The sequence below is a fragment of the Nyctibius grandis genome, chromosome 10 (genome assembly GCF_013368605.1).
Source record: "Nyctibius grandis isolate bNycGra1 chromosome 10, bNycGra1.pri, whole genome shotgun sequence".
In the NCBI taxonomy this organism is placed as follows: Eukaryota; Metazoa; Chordata; class Aves; order Nyctibiiformes; family Nyctibiidae; genus Nyctibius; species Nyctibius grandis.
This window is the reverse complement of record NC_090667.1, coordinates 12,747,487-12,774,378: the sequence shown is the minus strand read 5'-3', so window position 1 is coordinate 12,774,378 and position 26,892 is coordinate 12,747,487. Positions and strand designations below refer to the sequence as shown.

The following is a 26,892-nucleotide window of genomic DNA, read 5'->3' as shown; positions in this document are numbered from 1 at the left end:
CCTATAGGAACATAGGGTGTTGCTCCGTGTATCCGTGCACGTATGGACACGTATGTGGCGTGTAGCTCTATGTAACGAGGCGGACGTATACATGTAGGTGGCTCTATATGGTGAGCATGTATGTGCACGGCTGTACACGTATGCATAGGCATGTATGCGTGTAAATCTATACGTGTATGCAGATTTAGATGGGTGTTATATAGAAATATATGTGCACGTACATACGTGTGGATGTATGTGGACCCAAGCACGTGAATGTACATATATACGGGCACATACATCTAACATACGTACATATATGCAGCCCTATGATGTGCCCGTGGGGTTAATGCACCTATAGACGCTGACAGGTGATGTATAGCGGGCAGCGTCACGCTTGTGAGTCTATACATGGCAGCGTCACGCGTGTGAGTCCATACGTGTCTATATGAGCCTGTGTGGGGGTGTGTATGTATGTAATCCAGTGGACATATAGATTTGGGTGTGTGTATACATGTAAACATGTACATGTGTGCATGTATGTATGGATAGGTGACTATATATGTGCTTGTGTGTATGTATAGGGGAGTATATATGTGTAAGTGCATGTTACATACATGTATACATCCACAGACATGTATAGGAGAGTATGTATGTGTAAGTACATGTTACATACATGTATAAGTCCACAGACATGTATAGGGGAGTATGTATGTGTAAGTGCATGTTACATACATGTATACGTCCACAGACATGTGTAGGGGAGTATAGATGTGTAAGTGCGTGTTACATACATGTATACGTCCACAGGTGCTCCTATAGGTGCCACCGGCGGGACCCCAGGGAGGAGGCGGGGTCTGATCCTGCCCCGCAGCGGCCCCCAGGTGCGTGTCATGGCGTGTCAGGACGTGTTGGGGCATGTCATGGTGTGTTGTAGCGTGTTATTGCATGTTGTGCTGTGTAACGACGTGTCATGGCGTGTCATGGTGTGTCGTAGTGTCTTATTGCATGTTGTGCCATGTCATGTCACAGTGCGTCATTGCATGTCGTGGCGTATCATTGTGTGTTGGGGTATGTCATGGCATGGGGTGGCGTGTCACCACGTCACGTGGCGTGTAATGGAGTGTTGAGCTCTGTTGCTGCATATCAGGGCATGTCAATGCATGTTGTTGCATGTCAGCGCAGGTTGTTGCATGTCTTGGGGTCATATGTTATTGCATATTGTGTGTTCTCGTGTGTTCTCCTATGTTCTCATGTGTTATTGCATCTAGTTATGTGTTATTGTGTGTTCTTGCTGTGTGTCATTGCGTGCTGCGTGTTTGGGGGTCGTATGTTACTGCGTGTTGTGGGGGGTTGTGTGGGATTGTGTGTTATTGCATTTTCTTACATGTTAATGCATGTTATTGTGTGTTGTTGCATGTTGTTGCATGTTATTGCATTTTATTGCATTTTATTGCATGTTGTTGCATGTTATCACGTGTTGTGATGTGTTATTGTGTGTTATTGCACGTTAGTGTGTGTTATTGCATGTTCTTGCGTTTTAGTGCATGTTATTGTATGTTGTTGCATGTTATTGTATGTTGTTGCATGTTATTGTATGTAGTTACATGTTGTCGTGTGTTGTTGCGTGTTATTGCATGTTATCACATGTTGTGATGTGTTATTGTGTGTTATTATATGTTATTGCATGTTATTACATGTTATTGCGTTTTATTACATGTTATTACATGTTATTACATGTTATTATGTGTTATTATGTGTTATTGCGTGTTACGTGTCCTGGCGCATCCCGCTCGCGCTCTGTGGCGTGTCCCGTGCTGGGGTGACACCGGGGGGGTCCCGGGGGGTCCCGGGGGTCCCGGCCCCGCCCCCCACCTGCTCTGGCTGCAGCTGCTGGGGGGGGGGCGGGGGCACATTCCAGCAATGCATTGTGGGAGCAGCTGGGGGATGGGGCCTCCCAGTGCTCCCAGTGCTCCCAGTCCCCCTCCTGGTCCTCCCAGTTCCCCTCTCAGCCCCCCCAGTCCCCCTCCCAGTCCTCCCAGTGCTCCCAGTTCCCCTCCCATTGCTTCCAATTCCTGCCCAGTCCCCATCCCAATCCTCCCAGTGCCCCCAGTCCCTCTCCCAATGCCTCCCAGTGAGTCCCAGTTCCCTCCCAGTTCCCTTCCAGTCCTCCCAGTTCCCTCCTAGTCCCCATCCCATTCCTTCCAGTGCCCCAAGTCCCCCTCCCAGTGTCCCCAGTACCTATCCCAGTGCTCCCAGTTCCCTCCCAGTCCCCATCCCTCTCATCCCAGTGCCCCCAGTCCCCCTCCCAGTGCCCCCAGTCCCTATCACAGAGCTCCCAGTCCCCGTCCCACTCCTCCCAGTTCCCTCCCAGTCCCCATCCCACTCCTCCCAGTGCCCTCAGTCCCCCTCCCAGTGCCCCCAGTACCTATCCCAGTACTCCCAGTTCCCTTCCAGTGCCCCCAGTTCCCTCCCAGTCCCCATCCCACTCCTCCCAGTACCCCCAGTCCCTATCCCAGTGCTCCCACTTCCCTCCCAATCCCTATCCCAGTCCTCCCAGTGCCTCCCAGTGAGTCCCAGTGTCCCTCCGCTGTCCCCAGGTGCAGTGACTGGGGGGGGCCGGGGCCACCATGGGGGTCCTGCCCCTCCCCCTCCTGTTGCTGGCCGCGGGCACCCGGGCGTGGGCGCTGCAGCTCGACGGGCACCTCGACCTGGGTGAGACCCTACGGGGTGGCGGGGGGCCTATGGGGGCCATAGGGGCCACGTGAGGATGTGGGTCACCTATGGGGTCACCTATGGGCCACGTGAGGCTCTGGGTCACCTATGGGGTCCATAGGGGCCACGTGAGGCTCTGGGTCACCTGTGGGGTCCATAGGGGCCACATGAGGCTCTGGGTCGCCTATAGGGTCCATAGGGGCCACGTGAGGCTGTGAGTCCCCTATGGGGTCCACAGGGGCCACGTGAGGCTCTGGGTCACCTGTGGGGTCCATAGGGGCCACGTGAGGCTCTGGGTCACATATAGGTTCTATAGGGGCCACGTGAGGCTGTGGGTCACCTATGGGGTCCATAGGGGACACATGAGGCTCTGGGTCACCTGTGGGGTCCATAGGGGTCACATGAGGCTGTGAGTCACCTGTGGGGTCCATAGGGGCCACGTGAGGCTGTGGGTCACCTGTGGGGTCCATAGGGGCCACGTGAGGCTCTGGGTCTCCTATGGGATCCATAGGGTCCACATGAGGCTCTGGGTCACCTGTGGGGTCCATAGGGGCCACGTGAGGCTCTGTGTCCCCTATGGGGTGTATAAGGCTCCTATGGGGTGGGAGAGCTCTAGGAGGTGTGTAGGGGCCGCATGGGGTTGGGGGTCCCCTATAGGGCTCCTATAGGGTGGGAGGGCTATAGAGGGTTTATAGGGGCCCTGTGGGGCTGTGGGCCTCCTATAGGGGCTGTGCGGAGTTGTGGGTCCCTATAGGGTCCCTACGGGCTGTGGGTCCCATATAGGGTCCCTATGGGCGGTGGGTCCCTATAGGGTCCCTGTGGGGTGGGAGGGCTATAGGGGCTGTATAGGGGCTGCGGAGGGGGGCTGCAAGGGATGAGGCTGGCGTGTCCCCTGTGACCCCTGTGTGTCCCCCACCGTGTCCCCAATGTCCCCCCGAGTCCCCAATGTCCCTTGTGTCCCCAATGTCCCCAATGTCCCCTGTGTCCCCAATGTCCCCCACGTCCCCAGTGCCCCAATGTCTCCTGTGTCCCCGATGTCCCCAATGTCCCCCGTGTTCCCAATGTCCCCCATGTCCCCAGTGTCCCCAATGTCCCCCATGTCCCCCAACATCCCCCTGTGTCCCCCCGTGTCCCCCATGTCTCTCATGTCCCCCCATGTCCCCTGTGTCCCCAATGTCCCCCATGTCCCCCCATATCCCCCATATCCCCCAACATCCCCCCCGTGTCCCCCCGTGTCTGCATGTCCCCCATGTCTCTCATGTCCCCCCATGCCCCCTGTGTCACCCATGTCCCCAATGTCCTCAGTGTCCCCAATATCCTCAGTGTCCCCAATGTTCCCCGTGTCCCCAATGTCCCCAAAGTCCCCCACATCCCCCAATGTCCCCCATGTCCCCAGTGTCCCCAGTGTCCCCAATGTCCTCCATGTCCCCTGTGTCCCCAATGTCCCTTGTGTCCCCGATGTCCCCAATGTGCCCTCTGTCCCCAATGTCCCCAATGCCCCCATGTCCCTCACGTCCCCCACGTCCCCAATGCCCCCCATGTCCCCCAATGTCCCCCCAATGTCCCCCATGTCCCCCATGTCTCTCATGTCCCCCAATGTCCCCCGTGTCCCCGATGTCCCCAACGTCCCCCGTGTCCCCCAGGCAGGTGCCGCTTCGCCCTGGGCATGGAGGACGGCTCCATCCCCGACAGCCGCCTCTCAGCCTCCAGCGCCTGGTCCGACTCCACCGCCGCCCGCCACGGCCGGTGAGCCCAGTACACACCAGTACACACCAGTACACACCAGTACACACCAGTAGGGCCCAGGACCCTCCTCCCCTCCACCCAGCATCTCCTCCCCAGGCCCCCCAGTGTCCCCACGCTGTCCCCACCCCAAAGCCCCTGCTGCCTGCTGTGGCCAAGGAGTCCCAGTATGGCCCAGTGTCCCCTCCCAGTACTGTCCTCTGTCACCCCGGGTCCCCTGGGTGTCCCCTGGTCCCTCTGTTCTGGGTGTCCCCATGTCCCTGGGTGTCCTCATGTCCCCAGGTGTTCCCATGTCCCCTGGGTGTCCCTAGGATGTGCCTTGGGTGTCTCCATGTTCCCCAGGTGTCCCCATATCCCTGAGCGTCCCCATGATGTCCCCATGTCCTCCAAGTCACCCCATGTCCCTAGGGTGTCCCCATATCCCCTGGGTGTCCCCATGTCCCTGGATGTCCCTGTGTCCCTGGGTGGCCCTAGGATGTCCCCAGATGTCCCCATGTCCCCTGAGTGTCTCCAGTTGTCCCTAGGATGTCCCCATGTCCCAGGGTGTCCCCTGGATGTCCCCAGCTGTCTCTAGGATGTCCCCAGGATGTCCCCATGTCCCTGGGTGTCCCCAGGTGCCCCCACATCCCCAGGACATCCCCATGTCCCCAGCCTGGGTCACAGCGATGGGGACAGCGCCTGGTGCTCCCAGGTGTCCCCATGTCCCCAGTGTCCCCAGGACGTCCCGATGTCCCCAGGCTGGGTCGCAGCGATGGGGATGGCGCCTGGTGTCCCGCGGGTCCTGTCTTCCCGGAGGAGGAGGAGTTCCTGGAGGTGGACCTGGGTCGGCTGCACGTGGTGACACTCGTGGGGACACAGGGACGTCACGCCGGTGGCCACGGCCGGGAGTTCGCCCACGCCTACCGGCTGCGCTACAGCCGCGACCGGCACCGGTGGCTGCGCTGGCGGGACCGGTGGGGTGCTGAGGTGACCAGTGACCTTGGGGACATCTTGGGGACCTTGGGGATGCTGGGGTGCTGAGGAGACTGGGGACCTTTGAGACATCTTGGGGACCTTGGGGGTGTTGGGGTGCTGAGGTGACGAGGGACCTTAGTGGTGTTGGAGTGCTGAGGCGACCAGGGACCTTGGGGACATCTTGGGGACCTTGGTGGTGTTGGGGTGCTGAGGTGACCGGGGACCTTAGGGACGTCTTGGGGACCTTGGGGATGCTGGGGTGCTGAGGAGACTGGGGACCTTTGAGACATCTTGGGGACCTTGGGGGTGTTGGGGTGCTGAGGTGACCGGGGACCTTGGGGGTGTTGGGGTGCTGAGGTGACCAGGGACCTTGGGGACATCTTGGGGACCTTGGGGGTTTTGGGGTACTGAGGTGACCAGGGACCTTGGGGACATCTTGGGGACCTTGGTGGTGTTGGGGTGCTGAGGTGACCGGGGACCTTGGGGACATCTTGGGGACCTTGGGGATGTTGGGGTGCTGAGGTGACCAGTGACCTTGGGGACATCTTGGGGACCTTGGGGGTGTTGGGGTGCTGAGGTGACGAGGGACCTTAGTGGTGTTGGAGTGCTGAGGCGACCAGGGACCTTGGGGACATCTTGGGAACCTTGGGAGGTGTTGGGGTGCTGAGGTGACCAAGGACCTTGGGGACGTCTTGGGGACCTTGGTGGTGTTGAGGTGCTGAGGTGACCGGGGACCTTGGGGACATCTTGGGAACCTTGGGAGGTGTTGGGGTGCTGAGGTGACCAGTGACCTTGGGGACATCTTGGGGACCTTGGGGGTGTTGGGGTGCTGAGGTGACGAGGGACCTTAGTGGTGTTGGAGTGCTGAGGCGACCAGGGACCTTGGGGACATCTTGGGAACCTTGGGAGGTGTTGGGGTGCTGAGGTGACCAAGGACCTTGGGGACGTCTTGGGGACCTTGGTGGTGTTGAGGTGCTGAGGTGACCGGGGACCTTGGGGACATCTTGGGAACCTTGGGAGGTGTTGGGGTGCTGAGGTGACCAAGGACCTTGGGGACAACTTGGGGACCTTGGGGGTGTTGGGGTGCTGAGGTGACCAGATCCTTGGGGACATCTTGGGGACCTTGGGCAATGGTGGAAGCCCTGGAGATCCCTGGGTGTCCCTGGGCTCATGGGGGACTGGGGGTCCCACGGGGTCACCGGGGAGGTCCCTGGCGGTGTGATCGGCCTCCCCGGGGACCCCAGCGAGTCCCGGTGCCGCAGGTGATCGGGGGCAACGAGGACCCCGAGGGGGTGGTGCTGAAGGACCTGGCACCGCCCCCCGTGGCACGGGTGCTGCGCATCTACCCCCGGGCCCCCCGTGCCATGAGCGTCTGCCTGCGCCTGGAGCTCTACGGCTGCCCCTGGGACGGTGAGTGGCACCTTGTCACCTCCCTGTCACCCCCTTGTCACCTCCATCCCACCTTGTCACCCCCCTGTCACCCCCCCATCACCTCCATCCCACCCTGTCACCCCCCAATGCCATCTCAAACCCCAAGGGTGTCCCCAGCATGGTGGTCCCCCATCCCCACGTCCCTCACCCAACCCTGTGATGGCCCCGTGGTGACGTGTCCCCTGTCCCCAGCCGGGCTCCTGTCCTACACGGCGCCGCGGGGACAGGTGATGGCCCTCGACCCAGCGCCCGTGGTCCTCAACGACTCCACCTACGACGGATACAGCGTTGGCCCGTGAGTACCTAGATGTCCCCAACTGTCCCCAAGGGTCACCAGCCTCAACCAGCCCCAAGAGCTCCCAAATTGGCCCCAGCTGACCCCAAATTGTCTTCAGCCACACTCAAGTGTCCCCAAACTGTCCACAATTGTCCCCAGGCTGTGTCTGAACCTCCTCAGCTGTCCCCAGCGGTCTTCAAACTGTCCCCAAGTGTCCCCAACCAGTCTTGGCCATCCCCAAGGTCCCCAAACTGTCCTCAGACTGTCCCTGGACCTCCCTAGATGTCCCCAGTTGTCCTCCAACTGCCCCCAAGTGTCCTCAACCAGCTTTGGCAATCTCCAAGTGTCCCCAGGCCATTTGCAAGTGTCCCCAAACTGTCCTCAGACTGTCCCTGGACCTCTCCAGATGTCCCCAGTGGTCCTCAGTCTATCCTCAAGTGTCCCCAAACCATTCCCAAGTGTCCCCAGACTGTCCCCAGACTGTCCCTGGAGCTCTCCAGATGTCTCCAGTGATCTTCAAACTGTCCTCAAGTGTCCCCACCAGCCTTGGCCATCTCCAAGTGTCCCCAAACCATCCCCAAGTGTCCCCAAACTGCCCTTGGTCATCCCCAACTGTCCCAAACGTCTCCAAACAGGCTCCAACTGTCCCCAGATCATCCCCAACCATCCACCACTGTCCCCAAATGATCCCAAAGTGTCCCCAGCTGGTCAACCACTGGCTCAAAACAGCCCCGGATTGTTCCCTGCTGCCCCCAACTGTCCCCAAATTGTCACCTGCTGGCCCCAAACAGCCCCAAACTGTCACCCACTGTCCCAAAAGAGCCTCAGACTGTCCCCAAATTGCCCCATCTGGCCCCAGTTGACCCCAGTGTCCCCAGCTGTCCCCAAACCAGCTTTGATTGCCCCCAGATTGTGCTCTAGATCCCATGGTGGGGGGTTCCCAGGTGGGTGGGATGGAGGGACCCAGGTGTCCATGAGCCCCTTGACCCCGAGGGTGTCATTGGGGGGTTCCCATGTGGGTGGGATGGAGGGACCCAGGTGTCCATGAGCCCCTTGACCCCAAGGGTGTCATTGAGGGGTTCCCAGGTGGGTGGGATGGAAGGACCCAGGTGTCTGGGAACCCCTTGACCCCGAGGGTGTCATTGGGGGGTTCCCAGGTGGGTGGGATGGAGGGACCCAGGTGTCCGGGTGTCCCCCACCCACCCCAGGCTTCAGTTTGGGGGGCTGGGCCAGCTGGCGGACGGGGTGCTGGGCCTGGACGACTTCATGAGGAGCCGTGAGCGACGCCTTTGGCCGGGCTACGACTACGTGGGCTGGCGCCGGTCCGCAGGCCCCCAGCCCCACGTGGAACTGGAGTTCGAGTTCGAGGGTCTCCGGACCTTCCGCGCCATGCAGGTGCCCCGAGGCATGCTGGGATAGCATGGGGTGGGGGGACTTGAGAGCAGGGGATGGTGGGCAATGGGGTGGCCTAGGGGATCATGGGAGTGAGGGCAATGGGTGGCCAAGGGCGTCATGGGTGTTTGGGCAAGGGGTCTGCTCCAGGAATTGTGGGATTGGTCAGCCATGTCATGGACCCATGAGGGGCCACCATGTCAACCCCACCGTAGGGTCTGGAACTTCCCTTTGGGGACCCTTTGGCTTAGCCCCACCCCAGGGCATCATGGGATGGTGGCCAACACCCATCATCTCCCCCTCCAGGTTCACTGTAACAACATGCACACGCGGGGCGTGAGCATCTTCGGGGAGGTGGAGTGTCGCTTCAAGAGGAGTCTGGCCACGGCCTGGGAGCCCACCCCAGCCACCCACAACCTGGCCGGGGCCGTCAAGGACCCCAGCGCCCGCTCGGTCACTGTGCCCTTGGGTGGGCGCCAGGCCCGCTTCATCCAGTGCCACTTCTTCTTTGCCGGGGAGTGGATGCTCTTCAGTGAGATCACCTTCCTCTCGGGTGAGTCCTACCATGCCAGGTGGCCTCCAGACCCACCTAGGCCTTGGCATCGTCCCCCAGCAGATTGGCTCTTGGGTTCAATGGTTGGGTGATTGAGTGGTTTGTTGGGTGATGGGGTGGTTGGGTGAAGGGGTCATTGGTTGGGTGATGAGGTGGTTGGTTGGGTGATGGTGACGGGGCCATTGGTTGAGTGATGAGGTGTTTGGTTGGGTGAAGGAGTCATTGGTTGGGTGATGAGGTGTTTGGTTGGGTGATGAGGTGGTTGGTTGGGTGATGGGGTGGTTGGTTTCGTGATGAGGTGGCTGGTTGGGTGAAGGGGTCATTGGTTGGGTGATGGGGTGGTTGGTTGGGTGATGGGTGGTTGGTCGGATAACGAGGAGGTTGGCTGGTTGGACGCTGGCTGCCCAGTCTAAGGGCTGGCTGGGAGACTGGCCGGTTAGCTGGTCAACTACTGAGCTGGTTAAGCGGTGGGATGGTTGATTGGGCACAGGACTGGATTGTCCATTGGTTAACCAGTCCAAGGGTGATTGGCTGGTTAGCTGGTTGCCTGTTGACTAGTTAGTTGGATGATGGGGTGACTGGTTAGATGCTTGAGTGATGTGATTGGCTGGTGAGTTGAAGGACAGGTTGGTTGGCCAGTTGGTTAACTGGTTAGTTGCTTGACCAGTTGGTTGGATTAGGTCAAATCTGGTTGAGTGATTGCTTGGTTGGGAGTGAACCACCCCATGAGCTGGTTGGTTGGCCTGTTGGCCAGTGGGAAGGTGGTTTGTTTGAGTGGGTTGGTCAACGGGTTGGGGGCCCTGGCCACTGCCCCCACCCTCGTTAGCACCTCGTTAAGGCACCGTGGGGGTCTCTCCCTGCAGATGTGGTGGAGGAGGCGGTGGGTGCCAGTGGGTGGCCCCCAGCCGCCCCCCCTGACCCCTCGGTGGGGGCCATGGCCGTCCCTGAGGAGCCCTGGCACAGGGACATGGCTACCAACCTCACCACGCTGGGTAAGGTGGGGCTTAATGGGGCGGGGCTTAATGGGGTGGGATCTGAGGGGGCAGGGCCATGATGGCAACCTGCCAACCACCACCTCCCATGGCAGCCCCTGGGGAGCCCAAGCCAGGGCAGCCAGTCGCCAAAGCCGATCACAGCCACACGTCCATCCTGATTGGCTGCCTGGTGGCCATCATCTTGCTCCTATTGGGTGTCATCTTCCTCATCCTCTGGCGGCAGTACTGGAAGAAGATACTGGGGAAGGTGAGTGAGGTAGTGGGCTCAACTGGGAGGAACTGGGCACCTGGATATCTGGGTCAGGTGCCCAAGCTCTGGGAAGGTGGTGGGGTCAACTGGGAGGAACTGGGCACCTGGACACCTGGGTCCACCTGAAGGTCCTGCCCACAGGCCCAGCGGCGGCCCTCAGAGGACGAGCTGCGGGTGCAGCTCTCGGTGCCGGGTGACACCATCGTCATCAACAACGCGACGGGGGCCATGAGGGGCACCCCCCGCTACGAGCGCATCCCCCCAGGCCAGGGCGAGTACCAGGAGCCGACGCGGCCACGGCCATCGCTACCCCCGGCCCCTCCTGGACCCGGTGAGTGGAGGAAGGATGGATGGATGGATGGATGGATGGATGGATGGATGGACACCACACGGGGAGGGATGGATGGATGGATGGATGGATGGATGGATGGATGGATGGAAGAAGGGATGAAGGGACACCATATGGGGGTGATATATGGAAGGAGGAAGGGATGGATGGATGGATGGAGACCATACGGAGATCAGTGGAGACAATTTGGATGAGCAGATGGATGGAGAGATGGATGGGTGGATGAATGGATGGATGGAAGAAGAGATGGAGGGACACCATATGGGGGTGATGGATGGATGGAGGAAGGGATGGATGGAGACCATATGGAGCTCGGTGGAGACAACTCAGATGAGCAGATGGATGGAGAGATGGATGGGTGGATGAATGGATGGATGGAAGAAGAGATGGAGGGACACCATATGGGGGTGATGGATGGATGGAGGAAGGGATGGATGGAGACCATATGGAGCTCGGTGGAGACAACTCAGATGAGTAGATGGATGGAGAGATGGATGGGTGGATGAATGGATGGATGGATGGAAGAAGGGATGAAGGGACACCATATGGGGGTGATATATGGAAGGAGGAAGGGATGGATGGATGGATGGAGACCATATGGAGATCAGTGGAGACAATTTGGATGAGCAGATGGATGGAGAGATGGATGGGTGGATGAATGGATGTATGGAAGAAGAGATGGAGGGACACCATATCGGGGTGATGGATGGATGGAGGAAGGGATGGATGGAGACCATATGGAGCTCGGTGGAGACAACTCAGATGAGTAGATGGATGGAGAGATGGATGGGTGAATGAATGGATGGATGGATAGAAGAAGGGATGGAGGGACACCATATGGGGGTGATGGATGGATGGATGGAGGAAGGGATGGATGGCTGGCTGGAGACCATATGGAGAACAGTGGAGACAATTTGGATGAGCAGATGGATGGAGAGATGGATGGGTGGATGGATGGGTGGATGGAAGAAGGAATGGAGGGTCACCATATGGGGTTGATGGATGGATGGAGGAAGGGATGGATGGATGGATGGATGGATGGAGACCATATGGAGCTCGGTGGAGACAACTCAGATGAGTAGATGGATGGAGACAATATGGAGATCAGTGGAGACAACTCAGATGAGTAGATGGATGGAGAGATGGATGGGTGGATGGATGGATGGATGGATGGAAGAAGGGATGGAGGGACACCATATGGGGGTGATGGATGGAGGAAGGGATGGATGGATGGAGACCATATGGAGCTCGGTGGAGACAACTTGGATGAGTAGATGGATGGAGAGATGGATGGGTGAATGAATGGATGGATGGATAGAAGAAGGGATGGAGGGACACCATATGGGGGTGATGGATGGATGGATGGAGGAAGGGATGGATGGCTGGCTGGAGACCATATGGAGAACAGTGGAGACAATTTGGATGAGCAGATGGATGGAGAGATGGATGGGTGGATGGATGGGTGGATGGAAGAAGGAATGGAGGGACACCATATGGGGGTGATGGATGGATGGATGGAGGAAGGGATGGATGGATGGATGGATGGATGGAGACCATATGGAGCTTGGTGGAGACAACTCAGATGAGTAGATGGATGGATGGATGGAGACCATATGGAGATCAGTGGAGACAACTCAGATGAGTAGATGGATGGAGAGATGGATGGGTGGATGAATGGATGGATAGAAGAAGGGATGGAGGGACACCATATGGGGGTGATGGATGGATGGATGGAGGAAGGGATGGATGGCTGGCTGAAGACCATATGGAGAACAGTGGAGACAATTTGGATGAGCAGATGGATGGAGAGATGGATGGGTGGATGGATGGGTGGATGGAAGAAGGAATGGAGGGACACCATATGGGGGTGATGGATGGATGGATGGAGGAAGGGATGGATGGATGGATGGATGGATGGAGACCATATGGAGCTTGGTGGAGACAACTCAGATGAGTAGATGGATGGATGGATGGAGACCATATGGAGATCAGTGGAGACAACTCAGATGAGTAGATGGATGGAGAGATGGATGGGTGGATGAATGGATGGATAGAAGAAGGGATGGAGGGACACCATATGGGGGTGATGGATGGATGGATGGAGGAAGGGATGGATGGCTGGCTGAAGACCATATGGAGAACAGTGGAGACAATTTGGATGAGCAGATGGATGGAGAGATGGATGGGTGGATGGATGGGTGGATGGAAGAAGGAATGGAGGGACACCATATGGGGGTGATGGATGGATGGAGGAAGGGATGGATGGATGGATGGATGGAGACCATATGGAGCTTGGTGGAGACAACTCAGATAAGTAGATGGATGGATGGATGGAGACCATATGGAGATCAGTGGAGACAACTCAGATGAGTAGATGGATGGAGAGATGGATGGGTGGATGAATGGATGGATGCATGCACGGAAGAAGGGATGGAGGGGCACCATATGGGGGTGGTGGATGGATAGAGGAAGGGATGGATGGATGAATGGAGACCATATGGAGCTTGGTGGAGAAAACCAGGATGAGTAGATGGATGAATGGTTGGATGGAAGAAGGGATGGAGGGACATCATATGGGGTGATGGATGGATGGTTGGATGGATGGATGGAGGAAGGGATTGATGGATGAATGGAGAGATGAATGGATCAAGAGATGGATGGATGGAGACCACATGGAGGTAGATGGACACAACTTGGATGGACAGATGGATAGAGGGATGGATGAAGACCACGTGGAGATGGATGGATGGAGAGAGACCAGGATGGATGGAGGCAACAAGGGGAAGGGGGGAAGGGAGGCGACCATCATGGGGATGGAGGGAGGGATGGTTGGCTGGATGGACACCACGTGGAGATCGATGGCCACCACATGGGGGAAGGAGCCTCCTGACCCCGCCCCCTCACCTGATCCCACCTCCCGCAGCAGCACCCCTTGCCAACCCGGCCTATCGGCTCCTGCTGGCCACCTACGCCCAGCCAATGGGAGGGCTCGCTCGGGCCCCACCTGATGGGGCTAAGCCAATCAATACAGACGGTAAGGGCGGGGGGAAGCCCCACCCCCTGGGTACCCTTGCCCCTCCCACTCTAGCCCCGCCCCCACTGACCCCCCTCCCCCACAGGTGCAGCAGAGCCCGAGGGGGGGGCAGGGGCCTATGCCGAGGCTGACGTCACCGGAGGCTCCGCCTATGCCGTGGCTGGCCCCGCCCCCGGCCCCGCCCCCAGCCCCACCCTCCCCGCCTTCCCCCGCCGCCGCCTCCGCTTCCGCGAGAAGCTGGGGGAGGGGCAGTTTGGAGAGGTAAGTCCCGCCCCCTCAGCACAAGCCCCACTCCCTCGAGCGTTGGCCCCGCCCCTGATGGCCAGCCCCGCCCCCTGGTGTGAGTGGCCACGCCCCCATTTCACACCACCCCGCCTCCTCGTGCTCTGTGGGCGCAAGCCCCACCCACTTGCCTCTGGCCCCGCCCCCGGGTGCTGGCCCCTCCCTCTCATGACAGGCCTCACCTCCATAGTCCCAGCCCCGCCCCTTTTACTGGCCATGCCCCCTTTACTGGCCACGCCCCCTTATAAGCCCCGCCCCTCTAGAAGCCCCGCACCCTATGCAGGGAAGCCACACCCCTCCTATAAGCCACAACCCCCACAGAAGCCCTGCCCAATTAGCCCCGCCCCATTGCCCTAAGCCCCGCCCCTGGAGGTGAAGCCCCGCCCACCCACATGAAGCCACGCCCCCACATGAAGCCACCCCCCAGGTCTCAGCCCTGCCTAGGGAAACCTAGCCCCGCCTCCACGAGTTTAGCCCCGCCTCCAGGGAGGTTAGCCCCGCCCCTGGCATTAGCCCCACCCCCTGGGGGGCTTAGCCCCGCCCCGTGCTGAGGCCCCGCCCCCGCAGGTGCTGCTGTGCGAGGTGGAGGACCCCCAGGCGCTGCCCCCCCTCTCCCGCCCCCCCGACCTGCCCCAAGGGCGCCCCCTGCTGGTGGCCGTCAAGGTGCTGCGCCCCGATGCCACCAAGAACGCCAGGTACGGGGGGGGTGGGGGGGGGTGCATGGGGGGCACACGGTGGGCACACGGGGCTGACGGGGGCGTAGGCGGGACTTCCTGCAGGAGGCGCGGACCCTGGGGCGCCTGCGGGACCCCAACATCGTGCGGCTGCTGGGGGTGTGCGCGGGGGCCGGGCCCCTCTGCATCATCACCGAGTACATGGAGCACGGCGACCTCCACCAGTTCCTGGGGGGGCCCCGCGGCCCCGCCCTCAGGTAGGACACGCCCCCTGCGAGCCACGCCCCCTTCTGGCCACGCCCATGCGAGCCACGCCCCCTTTGAGCCCCCCCCCTTCAACCCTTTCAGGGTCCTGCCCCTTTAAGGCCAGCCCTTCCCCACCCCACTGCCCTTTGGCCCCGCCCTTTTCCCCCACCCCCTTAAGCCCCGCCCCCTTGATGCCCCACCCTTTTAAGCCCCTCCCCTCCCTCTTTGGCCCCACCCTCTCACTTCAGCCCCGCCCCTTCCTCTTCCACTCCACACCACCACAGTTCCCCCCACCCCTCCCTCAACCCCTCCCCAACCCCACCCTCTTACACCCCACCCCCCTAATGCCCCACCCCTTAAGCCCCGCCCCCTTGACGCCCCACCCCTTAAGCCCCGCCCCCTTTACGCCCCACCCCCTTAAGCCCCGCCCCATGACACCCCACCCTCTTAAGCCCCTCCCCTCCCTCTTTGGCCCCACCCCTTCCTCTTCCACCCCACACCACCACAGCTCCTCTCTTCCCCCCACCCCTCCCCAACCCCACCCCTTAACACCACACCCCCTTAAGCCCCGCCCCCTTGACGCCCCACCCTCGTAGGCCCCTCCCCTTTCTTCTTGGCCCCACCTCTTCCTCTTCCACTCCACACCACCACAGCTCCTCTCTTCACCCCACCCCTCCCCAACCCCACCCTCTTACACCCCACCCCCCTGACGCCCCGCCCCCTTATGCCCCACCCCCTTAAGCCCCGCCCCCATGAAACCCCACCCTCTTAAGCCCCTCCCCTCCCTCTTTGGCCATGCCCCTTCCTCTTCCCCCCCACCCCACCAGAGCTCCTCTCTTCACCCCACCCCTCCCCAACCCCACCCTGTTACACCCCACCCCACGATGCCCCACCCCCTTAAGCCCCGCCCCCTTTATGCCCCACCCCATTAAGCCCCTCCCCTCCCTCCTTGGCCCCTCCCCTCCCTCTTTGGTCCCACCCTTTCACTTCAGCCCCTCCCCTTCCTCTTCCACCCCACACCACCAGAGCTCCCCCCACCCCTCCCCAACCCCACCCTCTTACACCCCACCCCCTGATGCTCCACCCCTTAAGCCCCACCCCCCTTAAGCCCCGCCCCTTAAGCCCCGCCCCCTCTTTGGCCCCGCCCCCCCAGCCTGGCCACCCTGCTGCACGTCGGGGCTCAGATCGCCTCGGGGATGCGGTTCCTGGCGGGGCTCAACTTCGTCCACCGCGACTTGGCCACGCGCAACTGCCTGGTGGGCGACGGCTTCACGGTCAAGGTGGCCGACTTCGGCATGAGCCGGCACCTCTACGCCGCCGACTACTACCGGGTGCGGGGCCGCGCTCTGCTGCCCATCCGCTGGATGGCCTGGGAGTGCATCCTCATGGTGGGCGGGGCTACGGGGGGCGGGGCTGGAGGGGGCGGGGTTAGAGGGGGCGGGGCTAGAGGGGGCGAGGGGCGGGGTAAGGGGATTTGGGCTGGGGAAAGGGGATGGGGGAGAATTGGGGGGTTAAGGGGATTTGGGGGGGATTTGAGGGGGGTTTGGGTAGAATTGGGTGGGAAAAGGGGATTAGGGCAAAATTGGGCAGATTTAAGGGGATTTTGGGACATTTGTGGGGGATTTGGGGACATTTGAGGGGGATTTTGGGACATTTAATGGGAATTTGGGGACGTTTGAGGGGGGTTTGGGCAAAATTGGGTGGAGTTAATGGGATTTGGGGTGGGAAAAGGGGATTTGTGACAAATAGGGTGGAGTTAAGAGGATTTGGGGGGATTTGAGGGGGGGTTTGGGCAGAATTGGGTGGAATTAAGGGGATTTGGGGACATTTGAGGGGGATTTTGGGACGTTTGAGGGGGATTAAGGGGATTTGGGGACGTTTGAGGGGGATTAAGGGGATTTGGGGACATTTGAGGGGGATTTTGGGAGGTTTGAGGGAGATTTGGGAAAATTTGGGCAGGGTTAAGGGGATTTATGGACATTTGAGGGGGATTTGAGGACATTTGTGGGGGATTTGGGGACATTTAAGGGGGATTTGGGGACATTTGATGGGGATTTTGGGACGTTTGAGGGGGATTTTGGGACATTTAAGGGGGATTTGGGAAGAATTGAGTGGAATTAAGGGGATTTGGGGACATTTGTGGGGGATTTGGGGACATTTAAGGGGGATTTGGGGACATTTGATGGGGATTTTGGGACGTTTGAGGGGGATTTTGGGACATTTAAGGGGGATTTGGGAAGAATTGAGTGGAATTAAGGGGATTTGGGGACATTTGTGGGGGATTTGGGGACATTTAAAGGGGATTTGGGGACATTTGAGGGGGATTTGGGCAGAACTGGGCAGAATTAAGGGGATTTGGGGTGGGAAAAGGGGATGGGGAAGAATTGGGGGTATAAGGGGATTTGGGGGCATTTGAGGGGGATTTGGGCAGAATTGGGCAGGGTTAAGGGATTTGGGGTGGTAAAAGGGGATTTGGGAAGAATTCGGTGGAGTTAAGGGGATTTGGGGACATTTGAGGGGGATTTGGGCAGAATTGGGTAGAGTTAAGGGGATTTGGGGTGGGAAAAGGGGATTTGTGACAAATAGGGTGGAGTTAAGGGGTTGGGGGGATTTCAGGGGAATTGGGGCAAAATTAGACAGATTTAAGGGGATTTATGGACATTTAAGGGGGATTTGGGCAGAACTGGGCAGAGTTTAGGGGATTTGGGGTGGGGAAGGGGATTGGGGCAGAATTTAGGGGGGATTAAGGGGATTTGGGGGCATTGAGGGGGATTTGGGCAGAATTGGGTGGAGTCAAGGGGATTTGGGGTGGGGAAGGGGATTGGGGTAGAATTGGGGGGTTAAGGGGATTTGGAGACATTTGAGGGGGATTTTGGGACATTTAAGGGCGATTTGGGAAGAATTGGGTGGAATTAAAGGGATTTGGGGTGGGAAAAGGGGATCTGGGCAAAACAGGGCAGATTTAAGGGGATTTGGGGACATTTGAGGGCGATTTGGGCAAATTTGGGCAGGGTTAAGGGGGTTTGGGCTGCAGCACGGGGATAGGTTGGCTGAGGGTGGGCGGGGCCTGCGGGGGCGTGTCCGTGGGGGCGTGTCCCCGCTAGTCCCCGCCCCCCCAGGGCACCTTCACGCCGGCCAGCGACGCGTGGGCCTTCGGGGTGACGCTGTGGGAGGTGCTGACGCGGTGCCGGGAGCAGCCCTACGGGCGCCTGAGTGACGAGCAGGTCATCGCCAACGCCGGGCACCACTTCCGTGCCCAGGGCCGCCAGGTGGGCACTGGGAGGCACTGGGAGGTGGCTGGGAGGCACTGGGAGGCACTGGGAGGCACTGGGAAGGGGCTGGGGGGCACTGAGAGGGACTGAGAGGCACTGTGGGGAACACTGTACTCCCAGTTATTCCCATCACTCCCAGTTATCCCCCAGTTACTCCCAGTTCCCCCCAGTTACTCCCAATTCCTCCCAGTGCTCCCAGTCACCCCAGTACTCCCAGTTATTCCCATTACTCCCAGTTATCACTTCATTACTCCCAACTGCCCCAGTTACACCTAGTTCCTCCCAGTACTCCCAGTCACCCCAGTACTCCCAGTTATTCCCATCACTCCTAGTTATCCCCCGGTTACTCCCAACTACACCAGTTACTCCCAGTTCCCCCCAGTGCTCCCAGTCACTTCTATCACTCCCAGTTATCCCCCCATTACTCCCAACTACCCCAGTTACTCCCATCACTCTGTTATCTCATCATCCCCAGTTACGCCCAGTCACCCCCAGTTACTCCCAGTCACTGCATTACTCCGTTACTCCCATCACTCCCAGTTATCCCCGTGTTACTCCCAACTACCCCAGTTACTCCCAGTTTCCCCCAGTGCTTCCAGTCACCCCATTACTCCCAGTTACCCCCCCAGTACTCCCAGTTACCCCCTAGTACTCCCAGTTATCCCTGTGTTGCTCCCAACTACCCCAGTTACTCCCAGTTTTCCCCAGTGCTTCCAGTCACCCCATTACTCCTAGTTCCTCCCAGTACTCCCAGTTACCCCCAGTACTCCCAGTCCCCCCCAGTTACTCACAGTCCCCCCCAGTACTCCCAGTTACTCCCATCACTCTCAGTTATCCCCTCATTATTCCTAACTACCCCAGTTACTCCCAGTTCCCCCCAGTACTCCCAGTTAATCCTATCACTCCAAGTTGTCCCCCACTTAGTCCCAAGCTCCCCAGTTACTCCCAGTTCCCCCAGTTCCCTCCAGTGCTTCCAGTTACTCCCATCACTCCCAGTTATCCCCCTGTTAATCCTGACTACCCTGGTTACTCTCAGTTTCCCCCAGTTACTCCCAGTCACCCCCAGTGCTCACAGTTACTCCTATCACTCCAAGTTATTCCCCCCGTTACTCCCTACTACACCAGTTACTCCCAGTTCCCCCCAGTGCTCCCAGTTACTCCCATCACTCCCAGTTAACCCCCCGTTATTCCCAACTACCCCTGTTACTCCCAGTTCCCCCCAGTTACTCCCAGTCACCCCCAGTTACTCCCAGTTACTCCCATCACTCCCAGTTATACCCCCGTTATTCCCAACTACCCCAGTTACTCCCAGTCACCCCCAGTACTCCCAGTTACTCCCATCACTCCCAGTTATATCCCCGTTATTCCCAACTACCCCAGTTACTCCCAGTCACCCCCAGTACTCCCAGTTACTCCCATCACTCCCAGTTATACCCCCGTTATTCCCAACTACCCCAGTTACTCCCAGTCACCCCCAGTACTCCCAGTTACTTCCATCACTCCCAGTTATCCCCACGTTTCTCCCAACTACCCCAGTTCCTCCCAGTTCCCCCCAGTGCTCCCAGTTCCCCCATGACCCCCGTGCCCCCAGGAGTACCTGCCGTGCCCCCCGGGCTGCCCGGCGGCGCTGCACGGGGTGATGCTGCGCTGCTGGGCCCGCGACGCCGCCGACCGCCCGTCCTTCGGCCTCCTGCACCGGCTGCTGCGCGACCACACTGTCCTCGCCTGAGCCTCCTCCTCCTCCTCACCAGCCTCTTCCTCACCATCAGCGTCCTTCATCCCCTCTTCAGCCTCCTTCTTCATCCTCCTCCTCCTCATTGGCGTCATCTTTTGTCCCTCCTCATCATCATCCTCCTCCTCCATCATCCTCAGCATCATCCTCACCATCCTCATCCTCACCATCAGCGTCCTTCATCCCTCCTTCGGCCTCCTTCTTCATCCTCCTCCTTCATCCTCCTCCTCATTGGCGTCATCCTTCATTCCTCCTCATCGTCATCCTCCTCCTCCTCACCATCCTCTTCCTCACCATCAGCATCCTTCATCCCTCCTTCGGCCTCCTTCTTCATCCTCCTTCTCCTCCTCCTCCTCCTCCTCATTGGGTCATCCTTTGTCCCTCCTCATCATCATCCTCCTCCTCCATCGTCCTCAGCATCATCCTCACCATTAGCATCCTTCATCCCTCCTTCGGCCTCCTTCTTCTCCTCACCATCTTCTTCCTCACCATCAGCGTCCTTCATCCCCTCTTCAGCCTCCTTCTTCATCATCCTCCTCCTCCTCATTGGCATCATCCTTTGTCCCTCCTCATCGTCATCCTCCTCCTCCATCATCCTCACCATCCTCATCCTCACCATCAGCGTCCTTCATCCCTCCTTCAGTCTCATTCTTCATCCTTCCTCTTCACTGGCTTCATCCTTCATCCCTCCTCATCCTCCTTCATCTCTCCTTCAACTTCCTTCTCCTGCTTTATTGTCCTCCTCCTCCTCCTTCATCCTCCTTCTTGTGCTTCATCCTCCTTATAACCCTCCTCCTCCTCTCTCCTTCAGCCTTCATCTTCCTCCTCCTTCCCTTCCACCTCCTCCTCCTTCATCATCCTCATTCTTCATCCTCCATCTTCTTCTTCCTCCTTCTCTTCCACCTCCTCCTCTTCCGTCTTCCTCATTCTTCATACTCCTTCTCCTTCAGCTTCCTCTTCCTCCTTCATCTTCCTCCTCAACACCCTCATTCTTCATCCTCCTTCGTCTTCCTCCTCCCCTCATCCCCCCAACATCTTCCTCGTCACCCAACACTGGAAGCACCCAACACTACTGACATGGGACCCCCCAGACCCCTGGGACACCCCCCCCCCCAATCTATGGGTGCCCCCTGGACCTCTGGGACCCTCCCCCAGATCTCTGGGTGCCCCCTGGGACCCCCAGACCCCTGGGACCCTCCCAGATCTCTGGGTGCCCCCTGGACCTCTGGGACCCCTCAGATCCCTGGGACCCTCCCAGATCAATGGGTGCCCCCCAGAACCCTGGGACACCCCCCTCCCAGATCTCTGGGTGCCCCCTGGACCTCTGGGACCCCCCAGATCCCTGGGACCCTCCCAGATCAATGGGTGCTCCCTGGACCCCTGGGACCTTCCCCCGCCAGATCTCTGGGTGCCCCCTGGACCTCTGGGACCCCCCAGACCCCTGGGACCCCTCCCAGATCTCTGGGTGTCTCCCTGCACCCTTGGGACCCCTCATACCTCTGGGATCCCCCCAAGACCTCTGGGTACCCCCTGAACCCCTGGGACCCCCCAGACCTCTGGGACCCTCTCAGATCGGTGGGTGGACCCCTGGGACCCCCCTCCCCAGATTTCTGGGTGCCCCCTGGACCCCTACCCCCCCAGACCCCTGGGACCCACCCACCCCAGAGCTCTGGGTGCCCCCCAGATGCCTGGGACCACCCCAGATACCTGGGCTCCCCCCTGGACCCATCTCTACCCAACACCCTCATTCATTCCTCATTAGCGGGGGGCTAATTAGCGGCGGTGGCGGTGGGGGAGGGGCGGGGGCGGGGCTGTAAATATTTGGTGCTGAAACGGAGATTTTTACACTAATATATAGAGAATTTTGGGGTCGTTTGTGTCTGTCTCATCTGTGGGAGGGTGCCCAGACCCCTGGGTACCCCCCATTGGGTGCCTGGACACCTGAGTTCCCCCCGGGGTGCTTGGGTCCCCCTCTTGGGTGCCTGAACCCCTGGGTCCCCCCATTGGGTGCCTGAACAACTGAGTCCCCCCCTGGGGTGCTTGGGTCCCCCCCCCCTTTGGGTGCCCAGACCCCTGGATCCCCCTCTGGGGTGCCCGGACCCCTGGATACCCCCCATTGGGTGCCCAGATGTGTGGGCCCCCCCCTTGGGTGCCTGGACACCTGGGTCCCCCCCTGGGGTGCCTCAGTCCCCCCTCTTTGGGTGCCTGGACCCCTGGGTCCCCCTTGGGGTGCCCAGACACCTGGGTCCCCCCATTGGGTGCCCCCTTGGGGTGCCTGAACACCTGGGTCTTCCTCTGGGGTGCCTGGACCCCTGGGTACCCCCCATTGGGTGCCCAGATGTGTGGGGCCTCCCCCTTGGGTGCCCAGATGCCTGAGTCCCCCCTTGGGGTGACTGAGTCCCCCCCCTCCTTGGGTGCCTGGACCCCTGGCTTCCCCCCATTGGGTGCCCAAACACCTGGATCCCCCCCTTGGGTGCCTGGGTGCCCCCTTGGGTGCTCAAACAGATGGGTCCCCCCCTCGGGTGCCCAGATGCCTGAGTCCCCCCCTCCTTGTGTGCCTGGATCCCTGGGTCCCCCTTGGGGTGCCCAGACACCTGGGTCACCCCTGGGGTGCCCAAACACCTGAGTCCCCCCCTGGGGTGCCTGGGTCCCCGTCTGGGGTGCCTGAACCCCTGGGTCCCCCCCTGGGGTGCTTGGGTCCCCCCACTTTGGGTGCCCAGACCCCTGGGTCCCCCTCTGGCGTGCCCGGACCCCTGGGTACCCCCCATTGGGTGCCCAGATGTGTGGGGCCTCGCCCTTGGGTGCCTGGACACCTGGGTCCCCCCCTGAGGTGCCTCAGTCCCCCCTCTTTGGGTGCCTGGACCCCTGTGTCCCCCTTTGAGGTGCCCAGACACCTGGGTCCCCCCATTGGGTGCCTGGGTGCCCCCTTGGGTGCTCAGACCCTTGGGTCCCCCCCTGGGGTGCCCAAACACCTGGGTCCCCCCCTGGTGTACCTCAGTCCCCCCTTTTTGGGTGCCTGGACTCCTGGGTCCCCCTTGGGGTGCTCAGACACCTGGGTCCCCCCATTGGGTGCCTGGGTGTCCCCTTGGGGTGCCCGGGTGCCCCCTTGGGGTGCCCAAACACCTGGGTCCCCCCATTGGGTGCCCAGATGCCTGAGTCCCCTCCTCCTGGGTTGCCTGAACCCCTGGGTCCCCCCACTGGGTGCCTGGGTGCCCCCTTGGGTGCTCAGACCCCTGGGTCCCCCTTGGGGTGCCCAGACACCTGGGTCCCCCCATTGGGTGCCTGGGTGCCCCGTTGGGTGCTCAGACCCCTGAGTCCCCCCCCTGGGGTGCCCAGACACCTGGGTCCCCCCATTGGGTGCCTGGGTGCCCCCTTGGGGTACCCAAACACCTGGGTCCCCCCATTGGGTGCCCAGATGCCTGAGTCCCCCCTTGGGGTGCCTGAGTCCCCCCCTCCTTGGGTGCCTGGATCTCTGGATCCCCCACCTTGGGGTGCCCAAACACTTGGGTCCCCCCATTGGGTCCCTGAACACCTGGTTACCCCCCCATTGGGTGCCCAGATGTGTGGGGCCCCCCCTTTGGGTGCTCGGACCCCTGGGTCCCCCCCTGGGGTGCCTGGGTGCCCCGTTGGGTGCTCAGACCCCTGGGTCCCTCCCTGGGGTGCCTGAACCCTTGGGTCCCCCCCTTGGGGTGCCCAAGCACCGGGGTCCCCCCATTGGGTGCCTGGGTGCCCCCTTGGGTGCTCAGACCCCTGGGCCGCCCCTGGGGTGCCCCATCCGGGAGCGGGGGGTGACCCAGGTGACTGGGCTTTAGGGATTTTCCCAGTTCAGCCAAGAGGGTAGTTACTGGAAGTGCTGGGAGCCGGTGGGTGACACCCAGCGTCACCCTGACCCCTGGGGTGCCTGGGTGCCCCCCATAGGGGGGTGCTCGAACCTGGGGCCCTTGGGAGGGGGGTGATGGGGTGGGGGGGGGGGGGGGTGGTGTATAGTGGGGTCCCTGGACGCGTCCTCTCTTCCCATCCCCCCCACTCCTTGTTGGGGGCGGGGCCAAGGGGACAATGACGCAATCACCCCCCTCCCCTCCCCCCTATGACGCAAAGCTGAGGAATCCAACCCCCCCTCCCCCCCCCCCGCACTCCGGAGGGGTCCGGACACCCCCAAAGGGACCCAAACATCGGGGTGCCTCACCCTATAGCCCCCCCCACCCTATAGCCCCTCCCCACCCTATAGCCCCCCGCACCCTATAGACCCCCCACCCTATAGACACCCCCCCCAAGGCATCCACGTGCCCCCCCACGAATCCCGCTTGTGCAACGTGGGAAAAACCCCCGTTACGTGACACACGTGTATGGGGGGGGGGGACAGGAAGCTATAGGGGCTATAGGGGAAGGGGGACTATGGGGGGGGGGGTACAGGGGGTGTGTGGGGGGTTAAGCAGGAGGTCAATGCGCAGCGAACCCCTCTTTATGCCCCCCCTGTCCCTATTCAGCCCCTAAACAGCCCCTATATACTCCTATATGCCCCTATATACCTCTATGTGCCCCATATGTCTCTATATGCCCCTGTATGCCCCTATACACTCCTATATGCCCCTATACGCTCCTATATGCCCCTATACGCTCCTATAGACCCCTATACACTCCTATATGCCCCTATATGCCTCTATATGCCCCTATAGACCCCTATACGCTCCTATATGCCCCTATATGCCTCTATATGCCCCTATAGACCCCTATACGCTCCTATATGCCTCTATAGACCCCTATACACTCCTATATGCCCCTATATAATCCTATATGCCCCTATACACTCCTATATGCCCCTATAGACCCCTATATGCCCCTATATGCCCCTATATGCTCCTATATGCCCCTATAGACCCCTATGCACCGCCGTAACCCCTTATATACCCCCCTACGCTGCCACAAACCCCCCTACACCCCTATATACATCTTTACGTCCAAGTATTTCCCCACACACCCCTATATACCCCTACACACCCCCAAACTCCCCTATAGCCCACTGTACCCCTCCATACACCCCCTATATTCATTTAAACACCCCCATAGGTGACTATACTCCCCCTATACCCCCATAGCCCTCTATACAGCCCCATACACCCCTATAGACCCCCCCTGAACCCCCTCTACAGCCTCTGTACACCTCTGTGGGCTCCTCTAGACCCCCATACACCCCCTATATGGCCCCTATACAAGCCTTAAAGACCCTAAAGACCCCTATAGACCTCCATACACCCTCTGTAGCCCCTATACCTCTCCATGCAACCCCTGTAGCCCCTAATACATCCCCTATAGCCCCCCTCATACACTCTCTATAGCCCCCTATACACAGCCTATAGCCCTCTATACACAGCCTATAGCCCCCTATACACCCCCTATAGCTCCTGTACACTCTCTATAGTCCCCTACAGCTCCCTATCACCCCAATACACCCTCTATAGCCCCCTATATACAGCCTATAGCGCTCCATATACCCCCCTATACACCCCCAATAGCCCCCTATACACCCCCTATAGCCCCCCTATCGCCCCTATACAGCCCCCCATAGACCCTTATACACCCCTATGGCCCCCTATAGCGCTCCATATACGCCCCAATACACAGCCTATAGCCCCCCTATACCCCCCTATACACCCCTTATACCCCCTCATACACCCCTTATAGCCCCCTATACACCCCCTATACCCCCCCATCGCCCCTATACAGCCCCCCAGCCCCCCATAGACCCTTATACACCCCTATGGCCCCCTATAGCGCTCCATATACCCCCCTATACACAGCCTAGAGCCCCCCTATACCTCCCTATACACCCCTTATACCCCCCCATACACACCTTATAGCCCCCTATACACCCCCTATATCCCCCCTATCGCCCCTATACAGCCCCCCAGCCCCCTACACAGCTCCCAGCCCCCTACAGACCCTTATACACCCCTGTGGCCCCCTATAGCGCTCCATATACCCCCCCTACACCCCCCCTGCTCCCCCCTAGCGCAGCCCCGGGCGGGAGGGCGGGGCATCGCTGCGACGCTACGCCCCCCCAGGGAGAACAGCCAATAGAAGCTGCTGGAGGGCGTGTCCCCGCCCCCCCCGGGGGGCGGGGCTTATCCACCGCTATAAAAGCGCCGCCCCCCGCCGGTGCCGCCGCCATTTTGCGAGATGACGATGCCGATGGCGGCGGCAACGGCGACAGCGACGTGTCCGGGCCGGGGTTGGGGTCACGGGCACCCCGGGGGGTTCGTTACCCCTTCGCCACCCCAACACTTCACCTTCGAACCCCCGGTAGGGCCCAGCGGGCCCCCCAGGCCCCGCCGCCGGCACCGCCGGGTGCTCTACCCGCCCGCTGTGAGTACCGGACGCCTGGGCCCCCCGTCGCGTAGGGGGCCTGGGAGGTGGCGGGGGGGGGGGACTCCCCTCCTGTGTCCCCTCCCCGTGTCTCCTCCTGTGTCCCCTCCCCGGACCCTCGTGTCCCCTCCCCGGCCTCCTGTGTCCCCTGGGGCGGGCAGGATGAGGCCCGTTTCCCGGAGGTGTTTGTGTTTGTGGGGGGGGCTGACTCACTTCCCGCCTCCCCCCCCCCCCCCCGGCCTGACTCACCCCCACCTGGGAGGGGCCTGGGGGGGGAATTCTGCCCCCCCCGGGGTGGTGTTTGCCCCAGGGAGGGGGGTATTTGCTCCCCGGTGGGTGGGGGAATTACCCCAGGTACCCTTCTGGAAGCTAAGCAGGGTCGGGGGGGGTTTGCCCTTGGATGGGTTCCCTAAGCCTGATCAGGGGGAGTTACTTGCCCCAGGGGTGGGAGTTACTTGCCCCAGATAGGGGGTATTTGCCGGGGGGAGGGAGTTACTTGCCGCAGAGGGAGGTAATTACCCCATTTACCCTTCTGGAATCTAAGCAGGCTCGGGGGGGGGTTTGCCCTTGGATGGGTTCCCTAAGCTTGATCAGGGGGAGTTATTTGCCCCAGGGGTGGGAGTTATTTGCCCCGGGGGGGTGTTTGCCCCA

At 60.3% G+C, this 26,892-nt stretch overlaps 1 protein-coding gene across 6 annotated transcripts; it reads left to right on the top strand.

The window, feature by feature from the left end:
* Window positions 1–20,006, top strand: DDR1 (discoidin domain receptor tyrosine kinase 1). Of its 6 annotated transcripts, none has more exons than XM_068409471.1 (19): window positions 1–93; window positions 790–863; window positions 2,580–2,694; window positions 4,342–4,440; window positions 5,175–5,403; window positions 6,654–6,801; window positions 7,015–7,117; window positions 8,308–8,494; window positions 8,798–9,044; window positions 9,908–10,036; window positions 10,132–10,286; window positions 10,431–10,620; window positions 13,565–13,672; window positions 13,758–13,933; window positions 14,522–14,649; window positions 14,718–14,885; window positions 16,028–16,262; window positions 17,994–18,143; window positions 19,738–20,006. In XM_068409471.1, exons 1-19 carry the CDS (start codon window positions 53–55, stop codon window positions 19,873–19,875), a joined length of 2,820 nt encoding a protein of 939 aa, XP_068265572.1. In that variant the 5' UTR covers window positions 1–52; the 3' UTR covers window positions 19,876–20,006. The 6 variants fall into 6 exon arrangements, with proteins under 6 accessions (XP_068265572.1, XP_068265570.1, XP_068265573.1 ...); XM_068409469.1 differs by having other exon boundaries at window positions 13,562–13,672; XM_068409474.1 differs by having other exon boundaries at window positions 37–110; window positions 4,338–4,440.
* The last annotated feature ends 6,886 nt before the right edge of the window (window positions 20,007–26,892 follow it).

Excerpts from the sequence above, each read along its gene's own strand:
- DDR1 (XM_068409469.1), top strand. The coding sequence starts at position 53 with ATGTGGCGTGTAGCTCTATGTAACGAGGCGGACGTATACAT. Across the intron at positions 10,287-10,430 it reads GGAAGAAGATACTGGGGAAG|GCCCAGCGGCGGCCCTCAGA; the intron begins GTGAGTGAGGTA and ends TCCTGCCCACAG. Across the intron at positions 14,650-14,717 it reads GATGCCACCAAGAACGCCAG|GCGGGACTTCCTGCAGGAGG; the intron begins GTACGGGGGGGG and ends ACGGGGGCGTAG.